Genomic DNA, 14,452 nt, shown 5'->3' with positions numbered 1-14,452 from the left:
GGCAATGTTAGTAGCTATATTATTATTATTAAGCACATAATACAATAATATAGAGCATAGTAGATGCTCAATAAATTGTGGCTACTCTTATTATTAGTTTCCACCCTTAACTTGAGGACAGCTCTGACCTTAAATGCCTGAGGCTGGTTTCTGGTTATTTCAGGGTCTCCTCCACCTCACTGATGCATTCAGGGAGTTTGCAGTGCTGACTTCAGGTTATTGCTCCTTCTGCTAGTTCTTCTTGTACTTGACTCTGAGTTCCAACCTTTCTCACATATCCTGCTATTTGCTCTTGGCCTGGTCTCAGCATTCTCTGTTCTTGCTTCATAACCCCATTCCCCAGGCCGATCTCACAGGCATGAAGTTAGTCAGACTAGAGTTAAGTCCCAGCTCGGTTGCTCACTAGCTGTGTCACCTTCGACAACGGCTTTAACCCCGATTTGTTCATCTGTAAAATGGAGCTGATAATGCCTGTCAGGGTTGTCTAAAGATTAAATGCAATCATGTGTTCGTAAACACTTAGCGTGGTGCCTATCACACAACAGGTGCTCAATAAATGTTTATTTCTTTCTCTGTCCTCTCACCCTATGGAGTAAATTCTATAATTATTCTGAAATGGTATACTATCTGTAAAGGGGGGAAATAACCTTTCCCACTTGTGTCAGAGACTGCCAGTATCCATGCAGTACCTGGCTTCCTTTCTTCTTTAGTATTTTGACTTTATTGGGGGTTGGAGGTAGCAAGAATATACCGAACTAGAGATTATGTCTTCCTATTTCCCTCACAGCTAGGTGACACCATGTATCTGTTTTGACCAATGATATGAAAGAAAGTATTGGATGGTGGTATGGGTTAAATTGTGTCCCCCCCGCCCAAATATGTTAAAGTCCTAACCCCAATACTACAAAATGTGACCTTATTTGGAATAGGGTCTTTACAGAGGTAATCAAGTTAAAATGAGGTCATTCGGGTGGGCCCTAATCCAACATGACTAGAATCCTTATTAAAAGAGGAAATTTGGACACAGACACAGACACAGGAAAGAAGGGAGAAGACAGCCATATAACTGGAAGGTTACATCTATAAGCCAAGGAATGCCAAGGATTACCAGCGAACCCCAGAAGTAGAGGCAAGGAAGGATTCTCCTCTAAAACAGTCAGAGAGAACATGGTCCTGCTGACACCTTGATTTTGGACTTCTAGTCTCCAGAACTGTTTTAAGCTACCCAGTTTTTGGTACTTTGGTACAACCGCTCTAGAAAATTAACACAGGTAGAATTGGGGGCTGGTTGCTTAAAGGGAGGCTTCCTGCTGCCTGGAATGTACACAGTTGGTGTTTAAAATCTTTAATAATCAGTAATAGAGATGGGCACTAATCAATCAGAAAGGACACTGGCCATGAACAATTTGTCTAGTCACACTGTATATGTTGGTTAAATATTAGCCCTGGGAATGTGGCTGGAGTTCCAGCAGCCATTTTGGACCATGAGGCTAAAAGCTTGGAGCTGAGGAGGGCGGAGTTGAGAGGAGGTGCCTTGGTTCCTGATGACTTTGTGGAGCTGTCACACCAGACTTGGGCTGTTTACTTCCCATGTTATATGCTATACTTGTATTCTTGGTAGAATAAACCTATGTTTGTTTATGGCTCTGTTATTTTTGGCATTTCTGTTTTCCTCAACTTACCCGAAATTTAACCGACATCCAATCCCATGAAGTATTGGAAATCCTGAATAAAATGGTCAACAGGAAAGTATTTTGCAAATTCTCCAGCTCTATGCACACATAAGACATTTTTATTATTGCAGTATTTGTGACTATGATTATGATTGGTTGAGGAAGAATGGGTTGAAATTGACTGACGTGATCCTGGCCAGAGATCAGAGGCTCTTTGTCCTGTTTTAGCAATGTGTTCTTAAGAGCTCTACACAGCATCCATGGATAACAGTGGCATGAAAAACTGGCAGGAGACGGGCTGCCAACCTTTGGGCTGGATGCCAGCAGGATGACTGCATGACTTTTGTTGAGCTGGGGCCAGACGGCTCACACACTGGTTGGCAGTTAAGCATAAAGTTTAAGAGTCAGGACAGATGGGTTTAAATCCAGGTTCCACCCTTACTTGCTGTGTGACCCTGGGCAAGTTACTGAACTTCTCTGGGTCTCAGATTACTTATCTGTAAAATGGGAACAATTATAGCCCCTGTGACACAGGGTTGTCATGGAGATTCAGTGATATAACATACCCAGTAGGAAAAAAGATGAATCCAGTTTATCTGTATCCAGTCCACTAACCCTTGACAGATTACAAATGGATGGACTGGATTCTGGTTCGCTCTTTCTTACCTTTATTGATTCATTCAGTAAGCATACTGAATGTGCCTACTATATATACCAGGTGATGGAAAGAGCTAGTAAGGTAGACTTAGACCATGACATCTAAATACAGCCCACTCAAAGAACAGTTAAAAAAAAAAAGTAGAGCCAAAGTTTGTTTGGGTGCCCCTCCCCTCCTCTTTCTGTTATTTTTTTCTTGAGGGCTCCCTTCAAAATTTCATTCATAGCTATTCTGGTCAGTAGATGCCTGTTCTCGGGAGGACCTTCATCACTAATTCATACTATGGTGTAAATCACTACAAATCTCTGAAAGTATGGACCTGCAAATGATCCCTCCTGTAAAGCTAACTGCCTCCTGAAAGGCTGTTCCAATGCAGAGCAAGAAGGTTCCAGGTAGAAGGGCCCAGAGAAATCATTCAGTCTGAACCCTCTCAGTTCACATGGGGAAAATCACGCCAGGCACAAGTCACCCTGGTCTAAGCAGGATGATCCAAGAACATCCAGTGGTCATGTGGCCAGGCTGCGTGGGGAACAGAAAATGGCTCTTCCAGACTCCATGGTCACTCACTGCTTTACACTATCTGTGTTCTGAGTATGTTCTGATGTAGTTGTGCAGGGTGCCCTAGGGAGATAGAGGCATGACTAGAAGTGCCCCTGCCTTTTAAGAAGACTACAGCCTGACAGGGGACACGAACACATGTGTTAGATCAAAAGCCCTTTGGCCCCACTGATTTGAAATGCTGCCTTCATTGTGTGCCGCGTTCTCCAATATGCGCGAGACTATTCTTAGCTCTGTTCTATTGCTGTCTCTTCCTGCAAGCACTATGCTGTTTCAAAGACTATAGCTTTATAAAATACTTAGATATCTGGCACAGAAAGTCCTCTTTTTTCTTTTTCAAGAATATCTTAGCTGTTCTCGTAGGATCACTGTTCCAGGTGAACTTTTGAATTAGCTTTCAAATAACACAGATTTTGAATCCTCTTTAGCACTCTTCTTTATACCAGGCAAAGGGCTTTCGGAGGAGCCAGGCACTTAGTTCCTGCCCTTGGGAGCTCACAGACTCGCTGGGAAGTGTAACCAAACAGGAAGTGTAAAGCCAACAACAGTAATCTCACGCTGTAGGTAACCAGAGCTAAAGGAGTGAGGGGTCCCACAGACATAAGTACTTGTGAGCTCCATTGCTCCTCCAGGCTTCAAAAGTCATGGGAGGCTCAACCCGAGAGGTGACATTATATTGGACTTTTATGGATGAGCAGGAGTTTGTCCAGTATAGAAGAGAAGAAATACTTTGAGTTTGGGAAGTTAGAGAATGCTTACCCACTCCAAAGGAGACACATTTCATTTGAGAGATGATAGGAGTTTGCCAGATTCAGAGGGTGGAATGAAGGGAGGGATTACCCTGAGCTGGGAAAACTACAAAGAAGGCCCTCTGAAAACATTTTAGCTGGGTTTTGGATTGGAGGAATCAGAGAAGATGCTGGAAGAGGCAATTAAATAAAAAGGAATTTATTAGAAAAGTAATACAGAGAGAGGACCTTAGAGCGGAACTCCGAGGGATGAGTGAACAGTTCACCAGGCAGAGGAGAGAAGGTAGTCACAGAAAAGGCTTCCCGGAGCAAATAGAGAACTTCCTGGCTTCCTGCTCACTCTCTAAGATCCAAGATCCAGGATCTAAACTTCCCACCGCGTAGAGGCCCGGGGTTCTGTGGTGGCGGCCCTGCTGTTCCTGGTGTGGGGTAGCGGTGGACCATGATCAGCCGGGAGGATTGAGGCTCAGGTTTGCTGAGACCGCTGGCAGAGCCCAATGCTTTATGTCGGAATCGACCAATGGGATGGTGGCGCCCGGTTGCCAGGACTACGGAAGGGCGACAGTGGCATTGGAGGCGGGGCCTGAGTGTCAGGGGCGGGGTCTGGGCGGGGCCTATATAAATAGGCAGCGGGCGGAAGGCGGGGCGTGGGGGGTCGGTGGCTGCTGGGCGGGTGGGGCGCAGGCCGCGGGGCCCGAGCCGCGGGGAGCTAGCGAACCGAGGCGTGGAGGTTCCGATTCATTCGCTGGGGAGATCTATGGGCCGAAGCCGTGTAAATGCGTTTTAAGGCGAGTGCGGGGAGTGGCTCGGGGAGCCTCGGGGAACCGCCGCCCTCGGCTCCAGTGATGACCTGCCCCTGGCCCCTCTTGCCTCCTTTCAGCAGGGGCCTCGGCTCCGCAACGGCCACTCCTCTTCGGGGTGTTGCACAAGTTTCGAGGTCACCGGCGACCCCCCCTAGCAGCACGCCTGGCTCTGGCCCCCAAGAAGGAGGACGGGGCTTGGTAAGGGTGTATGTGTATGGGGGGGCGGGACCTCGGGAGGGCTCACCAGGACAGAACCTCAGCCTTTGGTTCTCGCCCGGGAACCCGTGTGGCGCCCCCATGCACGCTTAGAATCCTAGCATGCCAGGACCAGCCCGTCCCTCATTTACAAACGGTGAAACAGGCTCCGAGAGGGGACCGGGCGTACCCAAGGTCACATAGCACAGAACGGACTCGAACTTAAGCTCGTGCTCTGGGGGTCTGAGACTCCTTGGCGGTTTTCTTCCCCTTTTTACTAAAATCCGAATTTCAGAACTGGAAAGGATCTTCAAAACAATCCATCCATTTTCAAGTGGGGAAACTGAGGCTCAGAGGAAGTGACATCTAGGCATATAATGCCTTGCCCCTATTCAGGATTCCTGATGGCCCCTACTCTGTCCCCAGTGAACCTAAGGTTTCCAGGCTTGTTCTGGGGGCGGGGTATGACAGAACTGGGAGCCGTGGCCTGGGGGAACAGAGGGGTTCTGCGGAGGCCAGCCTGCCCCCTTCGCACCCAGGCCAACGCCTCCCTCACTCCTGTCCCCACCCCTCCCCGCAGTGTGTTGCATACTTTCTAAGGCGGCAGGCGGCAGGCGGCAGGCAGCGGCAGCGGCCGCAGTAGCGGCTCCATCCAGACCATCGGCTCCATCCAGACCATCTGCTCCTCCTCCTCAGCATGGCTGGCTACCTGAATGAAACGGACTTCGTGATGGTGGAGGAGGGCTTCAGCACCCGAGACCTGCTGGAGGAGCTCACTCTGGGGGCCTCACAGGCCACCACGGTGAGGGGCTGCGAGTTTGAGTTCTTCCTCTGTTCCCTGTGCAGGCCCAGCTGCCTGCTCTGAAAGGGCCTCTGGGGCACTTATCTTCTTTCACTTATTTGGTGTTCAATCCTTACTATTTGCAAGACACTAGGCTCATTTTATCCCGGGTTCCTGGTCCTTGTCCCTAAACCTGCCCCTCCTGTTCCCTGCCTTGATGACAGCAGCACCATCAGCTACCTGGCCCTGTAGGTCAGAAGCCTGGGAGCCCTTGGTTCCCCTACACATCTAGGCATCACCAAGCCCTGTGAGTACAGCCTCCTTAAAATACCCCCCAGTGTGCTCCTCTGGAACCTGGAGCCTCACTTTGGCCCCCCAACCTCCTCCCTGCCTCATCCCACCCCTACCAATTTTATCATAGACATGCTGAAAATCAGAATTCTTTGGCCATCCCCCGCTGCTACAGGATCAAGTCAGAACCCCCCTGCCTTCACAGCCCCATTTCTGGCTTCTCCCATGGTATATATTATGTTTCATCAGAGCTGAACTACTCTACTAGTGTGTCCTAGTGATGCCATGTGCTCTACTATTACTCCTTTGTGTCGCACACCCTTCTCCCGGCCTTTCTCCCTCTTACCTATTTCTACTCATTCTTTATTACTCACCTTTTCCTGATTGCTCAGGTAGATTTTGTATTTTCTTTCTCTGTGGGCCCCACTGCATGATGTAGAGATTTCCATCTAGCATTTATTGAATGGGCTTGTGACTGTGTAAGGGGTTTGTTCTCTTCCAGACCCAAGTCCCTTTAGGGCTAGAGCCTGTCTGGTCATCTCTGTCCCTTAGCATAATGTCAGACACCAAGTGGGCATCAGTAAAAAAAAAAAAAAGTGTTGCATAAAGGGAAACTGAGTCCCAGGGAAGGTTTCAGTAATGTGGTCTCACCCATAGCCTCATATGTGTTTGGGCCTCAGCAAATCTGTGATGGCCACTTGTCCACAGGCGTGGGTTGCAGTGGCCGTGAGACTATCTCAAGGCTTCATTGAGCATCGATATGTGAAAAGCGGTGGGCTGTAGGCCATAGCTTTGGCCTTCAAGGAGTTTATCTTTTTCTGGAGAAGACATGTAAACCCAGTTCTGATACTTTGGAAGCAAGAGCAAAATGCAGTGGGAGCATTAAAGGCATAGTGATCTTCTTGGTTTGGGGGAGTTGGTGTTCAACCTGAAACTTGAAGGCGTATTAAGAATGTGCCCAACACAAGAGAGGAAGGGTATTCTATGTGGAGGGCATGGTGGGAACAGAGGCATGGAGATGGGAAAGTACATGATCCAGTCTGCAGCTGGAGTTTGAGCTGCAGCGAGTGGAGGGACTGGGGCAGGATCACAGGACCTCGAATGCCTGGCTGGGGAGTTTGCCTTCTGTCCTAGAGACTTGGGGAGCCCCAGAGAATTAAGAGCAGGGTAGCTTCATAGCCAGAGCCGAGCTTGGGGCAGATACTGGGGAGGACTGGGGATGGCATGCACAAAGAGGGAGCTGGGTGGGGTCTCACATTCACCCCTCTTGTTGTACAGGGCAAGGTCGCTGCCTTCTTCGTGGCCGACCTGGGTGCGGTAGTGAGGAAGCACTTCTGTTTTCTGAAGTGCCTGCCTCGAGTCCAGCCCTTCTACGCTGTCAAGTGCAACAGCAGCCCCGGCGTGCTAAAGGTCCTGGCTGAGCTGGGGCTGGGCTTCAGCTGTGCCAACAAGGTGAGCCCCTGTCCCAACCAGCACCTTGACCCTTGCTGCTTACTGAACACACACATGGCTGGGCTGCTGTAGGTGGGCCCTGGGGAAGCAGCAGTGACCTACACTTGGCCCATGCCCTCTGGAGAGGGCCACTCACTTGGAAGGGGCTTTAAGGGATGAGGGAGGGAGAAACAAGCATGGAATTTGCCAGCCTTGACGTTACAAATTGGAATCCTGTGTGTCCCTGGGTAGATGGGTCACCTTTTTTAAATGGCAGTTTCCAAACTTCTTGGCATAGAGCTTACATACCCTGTTTCCCCGAAAATAAGACCTAGCCAGAAAATAAGCCCTCTCATGATTTTAGGTGACAAAATATGGCACCTTGGCATACTGAATATTTTAAGCTGAAGGAGTTTGTGGAAAAGGCGCCCTTCTCCCTGAAACAGGTCATAAAACCCTCATGTGAGGGGTGCGTGCCCTCCATATCCTGGAGGAATCATGCTACGGCTTATTCTCCAGCTAGGTCTTGTTTTGGGGGAAACACGGTAGTATTCTAATGAAAACAAAACAAAAACTTCTTATTGTTTGTTTTCTTTTTTCTTTTATAATCTTAATAATGCATGACTGTATATTTTCTTAACTAATCCTTCTAGAATTTTGTTACTTTGTCCATTCTGCTAACTTTCTAATTTGATTAATGCTGTTGTCGTAATCTGCTCCTGCTCCCTTTAGATTTACTTTACTTATTTACTTCTTAAAAATTTTTTATTTATCGAGCTCCTGCTAATCACTGTGCTAGGTGGGGCTGGCAGTACAGTGTTGAGTAAGATAGACTCTGCTGTCCTTGAGTTGAATGCTTAGTTTATCTATTTTCATCCTGTTCTTATTTGATAAAAGCCTTTACTACAGTTCCCTCAGAGTACAGCTTTGCATATATTTATTCATTCAGCAAACATTTATTGGGCACCTACTGTTGGGCCAAGTACAATTCTAGGTGGGGATTTAGCAGGTGAACAAAACAAAAAAAAGGCCTGTCCTTCATGGAGTTTGCTTTCTAAAAAACAAATAGGTTAAGTAATGAAACTTGACAGTGTTTTATATGGTAAATGCTGTGGAGAAAATTGAAGTGGGAAAAGGAAGTAGGGAATATTGGGAGAGAAGATAGCACTTTTAGATCGTTTGGCCAGGGAAGGCTTTGCTGAAATTTGACTACAGACCCGAAGGAAGCAAAGAATCAAGCCAGGCAGATGACCAGGGGAAGAGCATTCTAGGAAGAGGGAACAGCAAGTGCAAAGGCCCTAAGGTGGGAACAAGCCTGGTGAGCACTGGTTTGTGATCTTGTCATTTCTGTTATTTTTGTAATGATTATTAATGATTGTTTGAAATCCCTTTTAAAAATCCTTTGTAAACCCCTTTTAAGTCAGCAATATAGCTGGGTGTTGTGAGGAGAGTTCTAGCAAGGGTTGCTGGGAGAGAAAGGAGGAGAGCTAGCCAGGGCAGGATGACAGGGCTGGTGGGATGCCAGTGAGAGACAGGTGTGCACCAGGGTGGGACAGTCAGAACAAGCAGGTCAACCTTTATCAAAGACAAATGTTCATGCTCTTGTTGGCAGATGAGTGTCTCCCTCTTGTCACACACAAAGCCCCTTTGCATTAGCTCTTGCTTTGTGCACGTAGTTTTGTGCATGTGTCACGTAAAGCGCTGTGAGGGGCATAGGGAGAGAGATTGCCATTTTACGGTTGGGGAAACTGGGGGCCAACTGCACTCAGTTTGCTGGTAGCACAGCCAGGTCTTTCTCCTGCACATGCTGGGCCTCTGCTCCGGGCAAGGAGGAAGGGGACCCTTTTCTGGCCCCCTTGGTCTAGGGGTGAAGAACAGGACCAAACCCCACTGACTAGAGCCCTCTGCTTCTGGAAACCGCTAGCCTCAGAGGCTGGCCTCCAAAAGGCAGAGCTGTTGGATGTTAAGGCCTAGAAAGTCCTTGAAGTCAGTGGTGGGGACATTAAAAGCATCTGCCGTTTGCTGAGTGCTTCTGTTGTGCCAGGCGCTTTGCCAAGCATTTTCTGTATATGATCTCATTTTATTCTCGCAAGAGTCCTGTGAGGTAATTATTATTACCATGATTCTGACAACAGTCCCCTGAGGAAGCGTTTAATGCATAAAGAGAGGAGGCACAGAGATTGAGTGACTTACTGGGAAGTGACTGCTTGAGTATGGCAATGAGGTCTGTGATTCTAAGGCTGCTGTCTTTTCCAAGGTCCTGGGAGGGGGATGGCTGAGCTGTGACTAGGCTGGTGACAGGTGCTAACTGTGAGGGCTGGGAAAAGTCAAGCACCCCTCTTGTGGGTGAGATCACACAGACCTTTGGGTGCTTTTACTGAGAGGTGATGCCCAGCTTTTCTTAGAAGTCCAAGGCTGCCCTCTTCTGGTCAGCTATAACTGGCGGCCATGCTTAGCTTACTGCCTTGGCTGTCATTGACCGAGGGCTTGGCTTGAGCTCGGGCTGGGTGTACAGATGCCGTCACACAGGCTCCAGGGTCAAGGGCATGGGCCATGCCTTGCACAGGGCTCTGGTCCACTCACCTTCCCATGGACCTTATGTCATCTCTCCTGCCCCCATCCCTTGCCCTCTCTTGCTGTCCCCTCAGCACGCTTCCATCTTAAAAAGCCTTCCCTGGGCACCGCATCATCCCCCACGCCATCCCTTGCTCCTTCATGGCCAAACCGAGTTGTCTACACTCACGTGTCTGCACTCACTTGTCACTCTCCCTTAGCACCCACTCCTCATGTCATTGTTTCCCCACCTCCACTCTCCCTGTTCCAAGCCGCCTCCTCTTACCAACATCCCCAACACTCTCCAGGATCTAGTGAGCACTTCATTTTAAACCTTCATTTTGAATTATTCAAATGACATGTGGATTCATACACACACACACACACACACACACACACACACACAGGGCATCCGTTTTATATCTCCAGAGATAATCGCTGTTATGAGTTTGAATTTGGTATATATGTAGTATTTAAAAACTACATACAACTATGATCCATAGAAAATATACAAACTATCTCGTGATTTTGTAATAAAATATAAAAGGTGGTCATGTGTTATGTACTGTTCGGCAATAGCTTTCAAGCAGCTTTTGGAGACCTAGCCATGTTAATGCATTTAGACTTGGTTGGGGTCACTCGTTGGTCCTCTTATTAGTATCAGGCCTTTTAACAATATTCAATGCAATGACCCCTTTTTTTTTTTTTGGTGGTAAGAACACTTAACACGAGACCTCTCCTCTTTACAAATTTTTACGTGCACAATACAATATTGTTAACTGTAGGCGCTATGTTGTATGGCAGATCTCTGGAACTTAACTCATCTTGCAGAACTGAAACTTGATACTCATTGAATAGTAACTCCCCACTTGACGACATAGCTTTTTAAAAACTACTCAACAACAACAGATGCTCCACTTTAAAGACTTCGGAAGTGTACCAGGTGAAAGTGAATGCTGCCCTGTATCTGCCCCACCCTCACTGGGCGCCTCTGACACTTGCGACACCTCCTTCTGTACAGACACAAGTTGCAGGACCGGCTTTGCTTTGACACAATTGACATTATAATCTCTGTATTGCTCTGCCTCTTTTGGAGACAGTCCCTCTCCTCACATCTCTGCAGGTCCCAGTGCCAGCTTTTCCTCATCTTCTACCGCTCTCTAAATGGGAGAGTTCCTCTGGGATCTGTCTCAGGCTCCCTTCTCTTGTAAACTCTCCCTCTGCTTAGGGAATTTAATCTCCTTCTGTGGCTTGAAATGCCATCAATATGTCACCACCTCCCACGTTTTGATCTCCAGCCCAGACCTATAGAACCAGCTGCTGACTTGATAATAAAACAGGATGCCTGGAACTCAGTGTGTTCAGATGCACTCACGAGCTTCCCTTTGAGAAGAGTCCCTCGCTTTGCTGGCCATGGAGTCCCCCCGCAGACATCCTCGCCCTGCATCCTCATGTGTAAACTCACCACCACGCTTGCCAGTCCTCCCTCCATAACACATCTCCCCCGTATTTCTAGCACAGTCTCTGTCATCTCTCCCAAGGTGGTTGTCACCAGCGTCCCCACAATCCTCTCGGGGCCTTCCTCAGGCCATTTTCACATGGTAGCCAGAGTGATCTGCATTAGACCTTGCATTTAAAATGCAAATCTGACCATGTCATTTCCATTCTTGAAACCCTTCAAACCATTTCCCATCACTTGCAGGGTAAAATATGGATTCACATCATCCTTCTTGGTTTCTCCATTGGCTCTGGCCACCTCCCTTCAACCTCATTCACCCCACTGTGCGCTCCTGTCTGGGCTACTCCACCAGGCTCTGTACCTGGATCAGGCTGAGCAACTTCTAGCCTCAGAACCTCTGTACAGGTGCTTCCTCTACCGGAAACCTTCCTCCCATCTTGGCTTGGCCAAGGCCTCTTGTGGGGCTCAGCTTAAATTTCTGACTCTCAGAAAGGCTCTCCTTCAGTCCTATACCCAAGCCTCCCCATCCTGCATTCTCCCTAATATCCTGTACTTTTTCTTCATGGCTGTGTTCCACTTGTAATTCCATCATTATTCAGCGTTCGTTAGTTCCTGCCTGTCTTCCCCACCAGCCTGAAAGTGCCACAGGGTCAGAGACCCTGTCTGCTTTACTCACTACTTGTTTTCATTAGCACCTACCATACAGTCTGGCCACTCAGTGGATGCTCCAGAAATACTTGTCAACTCAGGACCGAAGTTGAATTCTCCATTAGAGTAAGTACTCTGGCTGAGAGCTGGTATGCTCAAGTCTGACCGTCCTGGGTTAGAATTCCAGCTGTGCCACTTATAAACTGTGTTACTTTGATTTTGATTTTTTTTTTTTTTTTTTTTTTTTTTTTTAGCTGAGCCATCCCGCCACCTGTTGGCAGCTCACAGCTGCTCAGCTCGGGCTGACTCGAACCGCTGTTGCTCAGAGCTCAAACTCTTGAGCGAGCTCTTAACCAACTGAGCCACTCGGCCGGCCCTAAACTGTGTTACTTTGGACTTAACCTCTCTAAGCCCGTTTCCTATCGCATAAGATTATTATGAGGATTAAATAAGAATGTATATAAAATATTTAATGCAGTGTTTGGCATATAGTAATCATAACAATGGTTATTTTTTCCCCTTTTTTAAAATTTATTTTTAAACTATAGTTGACATATAATATTATTAGCTTGTCAGAAAAGTCATGACGTATTTTTTCTGTTTTTCATTGCAAAAATGCGTCATGACTTTGCCGACAACCCAATATGTTAGTTTCAGGTGTACAGTATAGTGATTAGACATTTATATACCTTTCGAAGTAATTACCACAATAAGTCTAGTAACCATCTTTCACCATGCAAAGTTATGATATTCTTGACTATTCCCTATGCTGTACTTTACATCTCTGTGACTAATTTTATAACTGGTAGTTTGTACTTCTTAATCCCCTTCACTTTTTTGTTTTTGAGTTCCAGTGCGCTTTTATTGAGATAAATTAACAAAATTTAAAAAAAATCAAGATTTTATCAATCATATTTACTGAACTCCCTTCACCTTTTTCACTCAGCTCCCAACTTCCCTCCTGTCTGGCAGCCATCAATTTGTTCTCTGTATTTATGAGTTTATTTCTGTTTTGTTTGCTCATTTATTTTGTTCTTTAGATTCCACATATAAGTGAAATCATATGGTATTTGTCTTTCTCTGTTAGACTTATTTCACATAATACCCTTTAAGTCCATCCATTTTGTTGCAAATGGCAAGATTTCATTATTTTTTTTGGCTAAATAATATTTCATATGTTACATCTTCTTTGTATCAATGGACACCTAGGTTGCTTCCATAGTTTGGATATTGTAAATAATGCTGCAACGATTATATATTTGGGTGCATATATCTTTTTGAATTAGTGTTTTTGATTTCTTTGAATAAATACCCAGAATTGAGATTGCTGGGTCATACGGTAGTTCTAGCTTTAATTTTTTGAGGGATCGCCATACTATTTTCCATAGTGGCTGTACCAGTTTACAATCCCACCAGCAGTGTATGAGGCTTCCTTTTTCTCCACATTCTCACCAACACTTGTTATTTCTTGTGTTTTTAATAATAGCCCTTCTGACAGGTGTCACTGTGCTTTTGATTTGCATTTCCCTGATGCTTACAACAATGATTGTTATTTAAATATTTATAATCAAAGCTAAACCACAGGTCCCCAAAGTGCTAGCTTTGCTTCTTCCTCTCATATAAGCAGGGAGCGAAAACACTATTCGTATGCACTTGGACTTGGTCTTTGGAAGCAAGCTGTGATGGCAGCAGTTACAGCTCTGGAGTTGGACCTTTGTGTCCCACTCTGCTACTTGACTGGCTGTGTCATCACAGGCAGGTGGACCTCTCTGAACTCAGTTTGTCCTCTGTAAAAAGTAGCCAATAAACATCTCATAGGATAGTTATAGGCATCGTCTGAGATAATGCACATAGATATTTCGTGCTGAAAGTTGTTAAGTTAAAATAGGGTCTTATTACAAACTCAGGATGGCTAAACAGTGGCACTGTGTTTCCTGGCATGTTTCAAAACTGGCTTCCTCTCAACTTCCTTCCCTTAATCACATCAAGTCAGACCCGAGTTTGAAAGTTGGCTTGGCCACCTATTTGCTACATAGCCCTTCTGAGCATCAATTTCTTTCTCTCTAGAATGGAGCTAATACCCACATGATGGGGGTAATTAGAAGGAGTGAATGAAACAGTTAATCTAAAGTAAAGGTTGGCAAGCTGTGGATGGTGAGCCAAATTCAGCCCTTTTGCTGCTTTTGTCAAGTTTTATTAGATCATAGCCACGCTCCTTCACTCATGCGCTGTCTGTGGCTGCTTTGGTGCTACAATGGCAGTGGAGTAGTTGTGACAGAAACTGTTCGGCCTACAAAGCCTAAACTACTCGTATTTACTCTCTGGCCCTTTATAGAAAAAGTTTGCCGACACCTGATGTAAACATTTGGTGCCTGCTTGTGGTACGTGCTCAGTGACCATAGCTGCTGCCATCATCATCAGTCTGTATCACTAATGCAGCAATCAGGTGGAGCAGTGTTCTGTACAGGTGAGGAAGAGGAGGTCCCATGGGGAGAGGGGCTTGCTGGAGTCACCAAGTGCAGTGCCATGCGCTCAGCAGGCCTGTGTCAAAGACTCGTGGTTTTGTGAACTTTCTAGTACATCAAATAATATTCTCTAAACATTTAAATATGCCAGGAAAATGTGTCAGAAGTCTGTTGTCAGGGCCACCATA

The 14,452-nt window shown here is 46.5% G+C and overlaps 1 protein-coding gene across 7 annotated transcripts in view; it reads left to right on the top strand.

The window, feature by feature from the left end:
• The first annotated feature begins 4,327 nt into the window (after positions 1-4,327).
• Positions 4,328-14,452, top strand: part of AZIN2 (antizyme inhibitor 2) — a 30,369-nt gene continuing 20,244 nt past the window's right edge. For 2 of the 7 annotated variants that reach the window (XM_019660095.1, XM_019660144.1), the window contains exons 1-3: positions 4,438-4,639; positions 5,217-5,438; positions 6,987-7,160. In XM_019660095.1, the coding sequence (XP_019515640.1) occupies positions 5,334-5,438; positions 6,987-7,160 (279 nt within the window). In that variant the 5' untranslated portion in view covers positions 4,438-4,639; positions 5,217-5,333. The other 5 variants (XM_019660106.1, XM_019660113.1, XM_019660127.1 and 2 more) reach the window with 5 other exon arrangements.

This window comes from Hipposideros armiger, unplaced genomic scaffold (genome assembly GCF_001890085.2).
Source record: "Hipposideros armiger isolate ML-2016 unplaced genomic scaffold, ASM189008v1 scaffold_10, whole genome shotgun sequence".
NCBI classification, from domain to species: domain Eukaryota; kingdom Metazoa; phylum Chordata; class Mammalia; order Chiroptera; family Hipposideridae; genus Hipposideros; species Hipposideros armiger.
This window is presented reverse-complemented; position numbering and strand designations above follow the sequence as displayed.